At 38.1% G+C, this 13,524-nt stretch overlaps 2 protein-coding genes across 2 annotated transcripts in view; one reads left to right on the top strand and one right to left on the bottom strand.

The window, feature by feature from the left end:
- The first annotated feature begins 510 nt into the window (after positions 1-510).
- On the top strand, positions 511-7,259 carry syngr3b (synaptogyrin 3b). The gene is made up of 4 exons (XM_030780596.1): positions 511-612; positions 3,497-3,731; positions 5,187-5,332; positions 7,041-7,259. The coding sequence occupies exons 1-4, from the start codon at positions 511-513 to the stop codon at positions 7,257-7,259; spliced, it is 702 nt and encodes a 233-aa protein (XP_030636456.1).
- A 5,733-nt stretch (positions 7,260-12,992) lies between these two features.
- The window catches only part of cacna1hb (calcium channel, voltage-dependent, T type, alpha 1H subunit b), a 47,252-nt gene continuing 46,720 nt past the window's right edge, over positions 12,993-13,524 (bottom strand). The window contains exon 33 of the mRNA XM_030779017.1: positions 12,993-13,524. This exon is cut by the window's right edge and continues 614 nt beyond it. Coding sequence (XP_030634877.1) covers positions 12,993-13,524 — 532 coding nt within the window.

Here is a 13,524-nt window from a genome sequence, read left to right as displayed (position 1 = left end):
TTTGTAAATAACTAGGCGACTCAAACTCAGCTGCGGAAGAGTTTCGATCTGGTGTTTGAGGTAAATATTTAATGACGGTAATTGTTTGACTCGTGCCCGTGTTCTACGCTTTCAGGCGCGAAGTGCTCCGCTTCATGAGCACCTGCTGGAATTTTGCAAACAACGACAACTGTGTTACTGAACCTAAAATGATTTAGAATACCCAATTACCTGTGCTTAAAAAGTAGCTGCGCTATTTATGATACATACTCTCTGATACAAAAAAGAAAATAATGAGATTCATTTTCAATTTCAGATGTCTACAAAATGTTTGGCATTATTTAAGGTAACCGAAACGTCACACAAGCGTGACAGTGCTGGGATGAGCTCCTGAGACAGGCGCGCCATCGTGGTTTGTGCGTTGCACTCGTGCGCCAGCCAATGGGTGTGTTCGCGACCGCGCTACGAAGTTCTTAGCTAGCCTCTGCACGAGGCGGCAATACCACATCGCACGAGAGTACGGGAGAAGAGATGGACGGAACGGGCTCGTTCGGAGCTGGGCGAGCTGGTTCAGCATTTGACCTGGTTGCGTTTGTAAAACAGCCACAGACTATTCTAAGAGCACTGGCATGGGTAAGGACAATTTACTGTTCAAATCATGTCGCGTCTTTAAGTCTAATCGATGGCAACGAAAAGACAACACCTTAATAATAACGGGATTACTATGTATCCGTGGCTCGTTTTAAACTTGCGTCTTATCGTATAGTAGACCTTATTATTAGAGGTAAAGCTATCCATGTATTCATAAATGAGTTGATATGCTGACATATTTTGATAAGGCATTTTGAATGATGATGTGGACGGGGAGGATTCTTTTCTTCCGCTCTCCCCAGTCAGGTTGAATATCATTCGTCGCGTATTTTACACAAGACATACGATGAGCGTAAAATATATTAATTGGGCAATGCCTAAGCGAACATTTCGGACGTGGTACAGCAAAATGTACATTTCGTTTTAACTGACAATGATTATTGTTATTGATCAACGAGTGGGAGACAGATGCACGTGAAAATGATGGGCAGCGGAATAGCCAGTTAGGTCTAGACCTGATTCACAGACTGGACCATACCTCACAATTGCGTCATTGCTATTCCAGTGGCTTCATCTTAATGTGGAGGCGCTCATGTAGAGGAAATGAATAGCTACAGTTTGGGTTGTCAGTATTTCAAGATAATTGGCTTCTGGATTATGAAGGCTTTTACAATGCAAGTGAACCGTAAACTTAGAAATCATTAGCCTTCCAAATATAGTGAGGTCTGGTGTGTACTATAACAGCACAGAGGGTGAAAGATAATTGTCACATTAGGACAAATCATTGAAGGACAACCGTATGAGCTGTCTGGAATTAAAAACTTAAAACAGTTTTGACAGCTTACAAGGTGAAGTAGCATTAATTCAGTTTTGTCCCTTTGATCCATTTAAGATATAAACATGGCTTTAGTTGCAGTCCTTCTGACTAAAGTTGTTGATTTAAATAACACTGTGGGATTATAGTAGTGAGATATCACTCTGTGAGGTCATAATGAATGGGATCTGTGTGAAACAAACCTAGTGATTTCTATAGTGATATTCTTAATTCTATGAGGTCATAGTGAGTTAAGGGACTCTCTGTTTTGTGTGATCATATTGTTTGTGAGGTCACAGTCATAGTGATTGGAGTGTGATAGTGAATGTGATGTCAAAGCAGGTGTGAAGCACTAGTGAATGTTCTGTCACAGTGAGTGTGAGGTCACAGAGAGTGTCAACTATATGATGCACTCTGCAGTGTGTAGCTACAGGGGGCTATTAGTATTATGGATGATTGACAAGGCTGTAAATATACTTCTATTACTCAGCTCAAGCCAAAGGGCAGAAGAAGAAAGACAGACAGAGAGATAAAGGGAGAGAGAACAAGACAGAGAACACAGGCCTTTAGAAAGAGAGGGAGCGGAAGTCCTTTATGTGGGGAAGACTTGGCGCTGATCACAGTAAAGTGCACTCATATGTATGAATTGCAAAGCCTACAGGCTTTGGGAGCAGTGTGTGCATTTATGTCTCTATCTGTATGAGTGTGCTTATGTGTATTCAGTCTGTCTGGACTACTGAGAAACATAAATACTGGATTCATTATTAGAAAGTGAGAGACCCAGCTGAAGTATATAGAGGTACTGAATGTTAAGGACCAAGCAATAGATAATGCCTTTAGTCCCCTTTTATTTAAACCCTGTATTAGTGCCTATTCATTAGAATGACATAACTGCGATTTCTCTGTTGACATAAATGTGATATATGAGATAAGGGTGACTGAAAAGCTAAATGTCTGTTTTAGAATGGGATGCTATATGTATACATAGAAATACTGCTGTGATGGATGTTGCATTAGCCATATAACTCTCTGTTTACCTTCTTAGATAGGCTATATTTTAACGTGAGACTCTGACGGGGATGTTTATGTGACAGGGAATGTGGCTGTGTATGTCTCAGAACAGGTTCTCTGAGTGTTACCTTGCAGTGGCATGTTCTTCCATTTCCTCTTAGCATCATTTGCAATTCTCACAGCAGCCGTAACCGTTTCCATGACTACTCTGTGATGTGCGTGAGCGTCAGTTTACGGAGTTCCGCTGCCAAAAATAGCATCCTTTCTCATATGCCATAAAGACAAGCAAGTTATCATAAGACCTATACTCTATCTCTCTCGCTCTCTTTCTCTCCCTAGCCCAGTCCTCAATCTCTCTGTCTCTGTCTCTCTCACTTTCTGTGTGTGTATTTCTCTCACTCTATATCTCTCTCTCTTTCTCTCCCTAACTCAGTCCTCCCTCTCTCTGTCTCTCTGTCTCTGTCTCTCTCTCTCTCTCTCTCTCTCTCTTTCTGTGTGTGCTGCTCACACTCCCTCATTCCCATATGTTCAAGTTGTGTATGTGTACATTCTGATCCCTTTTTTTGGCCTGGGTGTGAATATATTTGTGTTTACTGAATGCATTCTTCAGTGTGTGTGTGTGTGTGTGTGCACGCGCTTGCACCTTCACGTGGTCATCTGCTGTATGAGTGTGAATGAAATACATTCTATCTCTTTGGTGTAAATGTCTCTTTGGACTGCAGTAGCTTGTCTGTGTTTGTGTGTGTGTGTGTGTGTGTGTGTGTGTGTGCTTGTGAGTGAACCCGTCTATCTGTCTAACCTAAACCATGTGACCCTGTTCTGTCTTACAGTATCCATCAAGTATTAACTATGAAACACTGACTTAAGCTAAGAGAAAATACAACCATTGTCCCCACCCAGATATTAATTACACTTCAGTAAATCATGATTTCATCATCCTAAACAACCAGCTCACCTATTATTTTCATAATTACACTACAACACTCAGGACCTTCTCCACATACATCTCCACACATTGATGTTTTATGGGATTATGGGAAATATATTAATAATGTATAGACAGTGTGTAGGTCATGCAAGCTTTCTTCTCCTCTCTTGCAGATCTTCTCCATGGTGGTGTTTGCCTCAATAATAAACGAGGGTTACGTGAACATGGGAAGTGAGAGGTTGCACTGTGTATTTAATAAGAATGCGGACGCCTGTAACTACGGCATCACTATCGGATTTATAGCTTTTTTAGCTAGCGGATTTTTCTTAGCCTTGGACATCTACTTCCCCCAGATCAGCAGCGTCAAAGACAGGAAGAGAGCTGTCCTTCTGGAAATGGGCTTCTCAGGTAAAACACACACACACACACACACACACACACACACACACACACACACGCGCGCGCACACACACACACAAACACATAGAGTTATGTATAACATTAAGTACAAAATGGTTGATAATGATGATAGATTAAATCTTAGATATATACGATTGGGTTAAAACAGACTGTAAACAGATTAACATTTCAGTTTCAAATTCACTGGTAGGCTACCTTATGCCTGCCTTTTGGTTGTTTAAAAAAACTGAACACTTCAGAAGCATCAAGACCATTCTTTATGTTTCTTTTGTTTTTAATTAATATTTTTGTCCTTCCAGTTTCCAGTTAGTGTTATTGTTGCTGTTTACATGGGATCACATTTTCTCGTTATCCCGTTTAACCAGCTCATACGATTACATTAGTGCATTTCCTTTCATACATCAAAACTTTGTGTTGATAATGTAGCAGTAAAGATGAAGAATCACCATGATGAAATGAATAAGTGATTATGTGCACTTACACTGCAGCTCTAAACAGAGTATATTAAAACATAAACAGTGTAGAGAAAAAATTACTCTTTATCTTAAATAGTTCAATATTCAGCTTAACAGATGTACTGTCGCAGTAAGCCAAATCCGTGTTATGCACTCTGGGCTAAGACAGCAGGTTGACACTGCCTTTTAACATGAATTTCTTCGATTACCAGTCCACTTAGGACATCTAAAGGATTCTTTGTTTTTCAGATGATCACTAGATCTGTAGTTATTACTAAACTATCCCTTTTCCACAGCATGTCAAGGTTCAAATTTTAATGAGAACTATAAGTAGATAAAGCACTCAAATCATAAAACACTTCACAGTTTAATAAAAATGTGTCAAATAAACTAGTGCACTATAACAAGAGCCAAAAGTTCAACTGAACTATTTTGGGTTTACATGGTGTTGAATTCAGCACACATTAGTGCCACAGCCTTAGAAAGTTCATTTTTTTCACCATTATGGTTTGATCTGAAGTCAAAATGAAATTTTAAAACCACTTAAAGCTAATTTGTAGTTTAAATAACCCTCTTTAAAATCACAGAAGCTCAAACTATTCATAAACTTATCACACTTTTGCCTTGAAGTCATCTACTTAGTTTGTTTGGTTAACTAGATGAGGAATATTGAAGAGATGTACATTTGCTGATGTGTTTTTTTTTTTAACAAACCAGTAAATAAATACACTTAGTCATTCCCTGCTTTTGAATGTACCAAATGTGTGCTCAAACACTGCAGGAAAAGTGACATTAGTGTTTGAACAGATTGCATACCATTTGAAGTCACTGAACAGCAAATTCTGGCATGTTCTTCAGTACTGTCTGGGTGAAAAGAGAAATCCTCATTTAATATAATGTGATAGATTTTTCAAGAATGACATGTTGCTTGTTGTTGCATTTTACTGTTGCGTATGTTTTCTGTTAACCTCTCGCCTGTCACCTGTAGGATTCTGGACGTTCCTTTGGTTTGTGGGGTTCTGTTTTCTGGCCAATCAGTGGAGTCGTACATCTCCTGAAGAGCTGCCATTAGAGCAGGCATCGGACGCCGCCAGGGCAGCCATAGCTTTCTCCTTCTTCTCCATCATAGTCTGGGTAATATATATATATTTATGTGCGTATATATGAATGCAAACATACCATCTGTACAGCGAAGGAGCACAGTGTTTATAAAAATTGCTTTGTTTTATTATTGTCTGAAATCTGTCTTTTCCTGGAGACACAAACAGGCACACACACATACACACATACTTTAAACACATGTAATGTATACACCCTCTCACTTGCAGGCATACATGATAAGCATTCATGCAGACACACACATGCACACACACGGACACACTCACAGATAAAACATGTAAAAAATCCTTGTCTTCTGAGCAGATAATTATAAGATGTCTATGAAGACAACTATAAGCTGCCATTCATTCATTTGTTCATTCATTCATTCATTCATTCATTCATTCATTCATTCATTCATTCATTCATTCATTCATTCATTCATTCATTCATCCATTTATTCGTTTACTTACACAAACATACAAAGAAGCCACTTAATGCTTAACCTCCTCTACCAATGTTTGTGTTGCAGGGGTACCTGTGTCTGCTAACAGTTAATAGGTTTAAGAATTTGGCCTTTGTGGAAGACAAACAGAGACTGTTGCCTAAACATCAACCTACCCTTTCTCTAGTATAGGCTCCTCTGATAACGGCACTCTCTAGTGTGCAGAACGTTGTACACTAGTGTAAACTACTATAGAAACACTACATTATGGTGCACAGAGCTCATGGGATTATGCACTAAGTAAGAGTTGTACTACTCTTATCAGTACTACCCGAATAATACAGAAAGTATCACAGCTTCAGTCCATCTCTAAAGCATCTCACAGCCTTCAGAAATGCTTGGGTATGGGCTACAAAAGTGTACTTAATTAACTGAAGTATTTCATAGTAAGCTTTTTACATTCGCTCACTCACACACATGCATGAACGTGCGCACACACACACACACACCCACACACGCACACACACAAACACTCAAACACACACACCAACAGAAGATCACCTAAAGGGAAGTGCACATCAGGGGATTAATGAAGCCTCTTTAACATTTCATGGTGTGTCAAATTCTTGATTAGGATATCAGCTGCTTTTGAATGAAAAAATGCACATTACAAAGTCTCCGAAGGTTTGTGAGGAGGTGTCGTGGGATTCCTATTGTAAAGACAGGAGTTAATGATGCTACGGCTAATTATGAAATATTACATCTTCTTCACAATATAACCGCTCCGCTTTCACCCAACTAAACATGCCAGATTAATCAATCATTTACCCTTACTCAGGCAAATCCACTGTCAAAACTGTATTGATGGCTTTACAGCAGCAGATGCAAAGACAATGTAATACTATACAACAATAACTGTAGGTAAAACAGGGGGATGCTGTTATCTCACAAAAACTTCAAATGTCACATGAAGAAAAAAGGAGAACCATTAAATGTTCACTTCCTTTAATTTGCCTTTTGACGTCTCACAGATAAGTTGTGGTGTGTGTTTGTATCATTATCAAACTCCCACATATACCTCTTCCAGCAGTAGCTGGGCTGTCTATAACCCAATTACTGACCTATCCAAGCTTCTGAAGCATCAGTGACTGTCATGTACCCATATACAGTGTGCCATGGCAGCTCGCTGTCATGAGGTTGAATTGCTATTAATATAAATAACTTTGTCGATCATTTACAGGCGGCTGTAAATGCCTTTATTAACTGGTTAACATTACTAACCTGGTTAACCCCTGTTAGGCGGCTCTGACGGTGTGTGCTGTCCAGAGGTTCCTGCTAGGCACTGACATGACGCTGTTCACCACCGAGCACCTAGACGGCCAAGCCCCCAAGCAACCCTACCCATCCAACGACGTGATTGGCCAGACCACCATCCCCGTGGAGGCCTATCAGAGCCCACCTTTCATTGAGACCAAGGAGACCAGACCCGCGGGTTACCAGGCTCCGCCGGCGTTTTGATTGCGATGCCATAAGAGGATAGAAGAGAGAGAGAGACTGGTGTTTATGTTTAGTCAAATGTGTCGTGTACCGTGTCATTTCTTAGCAGGAGTTGGGGAGAGCAGCATTTTCCCTCTGTTGTGCAGCACTACTCTATATAAAAAAAAATCAAAAAATCACAGTCACTGAAATGCCAATGGTTTCCACAGCTGAATTATGGCCTCAACAGTAGTTTTTTAATGTTGAGGAAATGTTCAGGAAATGTTGGGTTAGGGATTTTATGAGGCTGTTAATCTCAATTTGATGAAGTGCAAAAAAGAATTTATTTATTTATTTATTTGTTTATTTTTCCATATGTATCACTGTTTGTGAAAAAAAATCTAACAAATTATGTACAGAGCATAATGAAAGATGAACAATACTGTCGTTACACATATAACATCAAAAATTGTTATAGTAATGTGCAAAGAGTGACTACTATGTCAGTGCGTATCACACGCTTTTGTCATTTGTGTCAAAAAAGTGTTTTTGTCATGACATGAACTATATCAGTGTTATTTTTCTGGAAACTCATTAATATATTCAGTATTATGTAAACAAATATAACATACAAACAGAAATGAGTGGGGGGGGGGGGGGGGGGGGGGGGGGGGGGGGGGGGAGAGGGGGACTTGTTGTGTTGGGGTATGTGTCGATTAACACAATGGTCTCTAAGATACAGACTGCCCCAAAAATGGATGTCTTTTGGCATTTGGTCCATCTCAGTGGACGCTATGTCAAATGTGCGTCTGTGTGTGTGTGTGTGTGTGTTTGTGTGTGCGAGTGTGCGTATGTGTGTGGTTGTATGTATGTGTGTGTGTCTCTGTTTGCTACAGCATGATGAAAGTCTATCTGAAATATCATAGGTATTTGCACGAAAGCACATGGTTATCTGTTTTGTTTCATGGTCAAGATGTTAGCAGTCATCATTAGACTACATTTTGCCTGGCTGGAAATATTCTATGTAGTTCTGATATAATAAAAATGATTTTGAAATTGTTCAGATCATTTCAAAATGTATCTCTCGCCATTCTTGGATTACTGACAGAACTACAATATTATCTCCTTATTGAATACTGTACCACACATGTCTTAAATTGACTTGCAGCCTGTTTCATGTCAGTGAAATGACACACTGAACCGATAAACACACTGGTATCATTTACTCATTGGTAGTTGGTATACGTAAGAGGTGATGATCAATTACTTTCAAGTCAATAGAAAAGTCTTCTACATGTTTGGCCTTTGTCTGTCAGCAAGTGTCGCCAAAGCGTCACACATGAAGAAATTTAAGACAAGAACAAAATTCATAATCGGAAGAATTGTGGGTCTGTGTTGCTAGCAAGAAGGAAGAAGAAGGCAAAAAATTTGTTTAAAAGTTTAAAGAAGCACTTTAGAGACAGATCAACAGTAAGATCTTGTTTCTACTGCGGTTTCATGTGCTAGCTGAGTTCAAATGTGCCAGAGACGAATGAAAACTGAGGGAAATGTGTATGTTGTATTGAGTACGTGTTAAAAAGAGAGGAATGTCCAAGACACATACTGAAGCATCACTGAGGCTTTTTTTTCTGAGAGAGAATGCTTTCTCCTTACTTTTACTACAAACTCCTTGTGTTTCTGAGTAGCAACTTCTCTGGAGTGTATTGAGCTTGATTGCAAACAAATTGCTATTTAGCCCAAAACTCTTTATCACACAATCATAAGACATGCCCATGACCATAACAAACCATGACTCCTCCATCACATTTTTGTATAAAAATGAGAAAATCACAGAAATGTTATGTATATTTCGTATCAGTTTCTGCTTTCATCACAATTATGGCATTTCAAGCTCTTCCAAGATTGATTTGGAAGGAATCTCAGTGAAAGAATATGGTTGTTGCAAAGACTGGCCAATAGGGGGCAGTACACACCAACTCATTTTCAACAATTAACAAATGAGAACAAAGGTTCAAATATTTCAAACTTGCATGTGCATTTATAATGAGTGACTGTGCAACATATATATATATATATATATATATATATATATATATATATATATATATATATATATATATATATATATATATATACACACACACACATGCATGCTTTCATTTTTTCTAGCTATATTGCTATAGTTAACCTACTGCTGGTGTCAACTCAGTGGTTTGGACCACTGGACCTACTCATGTAAATAAAAGTTTTGAGTGTACCCCTATAAAGTTATAAAAACTGTATGGCTACCATGTTGCTCTTTTAAATTATGGCACCCATACCACCATTAACGTCAAATTCTTAAGATATCTTTATTTCATCAAAATTATGAATATTCTACCACAACTGACCCATCTCCTTCCTTGTATTTCCTTATACAGAACAATCAAGCTATTCATGTGTTACCATCTGGTTTGGCCCCTGTAATGGCTGCTATCAACTATATTTAAACTTTATTGATAGTAAAATGCTTTACATCCACATGTATTGTACAACCTGAAAAAACTCTGAATATTTAATCTCTGTTCATATAACAGAGTTTATAAGACATGCCTTTGTGATGTTAACACTACTCAAGTACTCAATCCAGCCCAGTTTCTAAGTTTCATTTACCGTTAACCATGTAAAATCAAGTGAGATCAGTTGAAACAAGGTCTCCACAGCCATCTTCCCTTGACATAAAGATACGTCTGTATTGCACATCTGTATTAAGTGTAAACGTATATAAATTAAATGCATATATATGTAAATAAATAGTGGTGATACGTTTTTTTTTTTACAAATGCATAATCTTATCCCAGAAAAAAATAGTCCATGGTTTAAATATATTAATCAATATATTTATAATTTATTATATTATGATAAGGAATTCAGAACATTGATGCAAGAATATTTGGTAAATGCAAGTGTTTTGGTTTCCTGTGTCTCGAAAAGGTACCAGGTTCTTGTGCATTGTCCTCTATTTTACTCATTAGGGTTCAGGTGCTACAGTGTCTCACGCAATACCTACACACATATACAAAATGCTTCATGTTTTTTTTTGCTTTGATTTCATCCAGGATTTTATAGATTTCCCCTTTCGGCATGAAAGTTAAAAATTGTTAAAACAAGTATTGTTGGCAAGCATTTTTCCTGTTTTCCTTTTTCTAAATAAATTTATTTATAGTCCTCTGTCTTTTTGTTCCGTTTTTCAGACCGATGACATACTCCTGGGTGTAGAGAACTGAGATCACTGGCATCATTATGCTATGCACAAAGGTGTGTCTGTTTGTGTGTGCCAAAGGTCGAATAAAACACTTTAAGATTACTTTAAAAACATATCTCAAATCGTGGTAAAAGTTATAAATATAGCAAGAATAAGCCCCAATTAGTTTTTCAGTATGTTAACCAGATGCAGTGGCTTGAAAATATTTCAAATGATATAATGTCAAAGTTGTAGCATTTTCTGATTAGACATTTCATGGTCTTGTGTTTTTGTTTTTTTTTTTTTTTTTGCTCTTTTTTTTAATTGACACGTGAAGAGGTAAGCAATGGCCTTGAAGGCTAAAATTGTTTCATCTTAATTTCAAATTCGGTAACTCTTTATTGACGCGAAAAGGAGGCATTATCTGAGGTTGTTGCCATGGTGACCAGAATGATACAGTGGCATTATGACACATTTAACCAACCTATGGTAAAATAAACAGGTTCATTTTGCTTCATGTTCCAGCTGGCCATCATTAATTATCAGGGGATTCTTTCTTTTTGCTTCAAGAGTCCATCATAAAAAAAAAAATCTCTCATTTTACTCATCTTTCATACACGAACAACATTTTCCCTTTCAACAGTCATTCTAAAAATAATGATATTAACTGTAATTTCAACAGTCCATCATAATCCTCAGAATCCTATCCAAGTCCCCAAATCCAGTTTCACCCTGAAATCTCATTATGGACCAGTCCAAAGGCACTGCTCTGTGTCATACTGTGGAGGAAGTGTTTTGGTTCATTCCAAAAAAAGGGGGGTGATTTTAGCAAACCAGCCTTTTATATTTAATTAAACAATGAATCAAGTTCTCCTAACTGAAGAGTATGAAAGATCGCACACATATTTTCTAGCTAATGAACAATAGTTACAAATTCTTAATAATATAGATATTACATTATAAAGCCCTTTGTTCTCACATTTCTCTTTGTCACACTTTAAATTCCTTATTGTCTTTTCTTTGCAAACTGACACCATATCCTTTGATTTGAAAGTGTCCTCTTGATTCTTGAATGTCTGTTTGAGGGAAAGTTACAGTAACGTGCATCCTGATACAGACAATTTACACCCAGTGTGGCAGTAAGACGGAGTGAGGGAGGAGACACAACAGACTGTGCAACATGATGTTACCATGACAACCTGGGTTGGGTGGGATGGGGTGGGGTGGGGGGTTTCCACAAGCAGGTTTCTTTATTGTAAAAATCTTTGATTGAGATGGTGGCATAGAAATAATGTTTCTGTCTGTATGTTCCTATATTATATAAATAAGCATTTGAGTTGCACATTCTGTTTTAAAAATGTTTAACTGAAATAACAGTGAATTGTAAAAACGTTTAAGATTGACATTAACATCATTAAGCAGATGTGTATAATAAAATACTCATTTAGGTAGGTGTCTTGAAAATAGCTGCTGCAGACGTCATTAAATAATGTGATGGAAAAAAGTCCTTTAAGACTGTGTGCAAGTTCAACAGGATTGGTTAAAAACTAATTCAAAGCTTTGAGAAGTTATCAGCTCTGGTGAAGGTGGGTGTTACTTAAGTACTGAACACATGATGATAACAACCTTCTGCCACTCTTCTGTGTTAACGCTGAAAGCTAGAGGAGTTTTGGTTCAGCCTGTGTTTGTTTTTGTTTTTGTTTTTGTTTTTTTTGTTTTTTAGGACTCAAACACTACTTCAGTCTTCCTCTCAGCTCATCATGCAGGCATCCATAATAAGAAAGAAAATATATAAGAATATTCCAAAAACTTGCTTCAGATAGTTTACACTAACTATATTCAATAGAAATAGCTAGGTAGGGACGACGAAATAGATGCACATTCACAAAGAGACACTGATTAAACTTTGTCCTGGTTAAGTTGTACTATGTGCAAAACATTCTGACTATAAAAATTGCTGTCTCAACCCCAGCACTAAGTTTATGTATATATATATATATATTCATTTTTTATACACAATAATCAAATTAATTGAACTAGAATGTTCTGCCATTTAAATTCATAGGTGGTTCTTTTACACATTTTATACATATATATGTATGACATAGGGGATGCTATGAAGTGCTATAAATGTTACACAAAGCTTACTATAACTTTGTAAGAAATAAGGGTTACTGTTATATGATTATTGACAACAGACGTAAGAGTCCCACTACCTGTCATTACATGGTGAAATACTCTGACATGCCACTTTCACTGCTATATCAGAGATATGAGGACTTTTCATTAATTCAAGATTCAAGAGGATCCAATGCACATAAAACAAATGAAACAAAACAAACAAACAAACAAACAAACAAACAAAAATATATATATATATATATCAACATTATCAATGTGTGTTATTAACACCGATAAAACTCCCAGAGCCCTAATCAATATGACTGGGTCGGAAAAGTCCAAAAAGTGCCACTGGGAAATAATTGCATAATATCCTATGTGCTGACTCCGTGGTTTCCTGGGTTATGGGGATTTATTTTTTTGGCTCAGGGTTAAATGTCACTCAGCGTATCTCCTCTCTGACTGCACTCGTCCCCTGTAGGGTTTCTGGTGCTGCCCATTCGCATCAATCCCCTCTTTCTGGGTGGAGTCTGAACCACAGCTTTGCCAGAACCCTTGGACTCTGATTGGGCCTCTGGCTGAAGGGAGTGTGCTGATTGGTCGCTGTCTGATAAGAGATCCGACAGGCTGCTCATGGCGTCCACGTCTGATTGGTCGAAAGAGAGCTGTGGGAGGGGCAGGTGGCCCGACAGACGTGACTCAGCCTGAGGGTGTGTCTCTGTGATTGAAAAAGCATCGGGAATTTCTAACGAGTCCTGTGGCAGCGCAGAGTCAAACGATGTTGTCCGCCTCCTCAGAATGTTACTGTTCCTCTGATTGGAGGACAGAGACTGGTGATCTGTATCTACTGGTGAATCGACAGAGATACAGGGTGGGCTCATCTTTTCCTTCCTGGACAAAAGACATGTTGGCTGACCGTTGGATGAAGAAAACAATGTCTTTGGTTCATCCACTGGTTGCTGT

This window comes from Chanos chanos, chromosome 7, assembly GCF_902362185.1.
Source record: "Chanos chanos chromosome 7, fChaCha1.1, whole genome shotgun sequence".
In the NCBI taxonomy this organism is placed as follows: Eukaryota; Metazoa; Chordata; class Actinopteri; order Gonorynchiformes; family Chanidae; genus Chanos; species Chanos chanos.
This window is presented reverse-complemented; position numbering and strand designations above follow the sequence as displayed.

Excerpts from the sequence above, each read along its gene's own strand:
- syngr3b (XM_030780596.1), top strand. The coding sequence starts at position 511 with ATGGACGGAACGGGCTCGTTCGGAGCTGGGCGAGCTGGTTCAGCATTT. Across the intron at positions 613-3,496 it reads TTCTAAGAGCACTGGCATGG|ATCTTCTCCATGGTGGTGTT; the intron begins GTAAGGACAATT and ends CCTCTCTTGCAG. Across the intron at positions 5,333-7,040 it reads TCTTCTCCATCATAGTCTGG|GCGGCTCTGACGGTGTGTGC; the intron begins GTAATATATATA and ends AACCCCTGTTAG.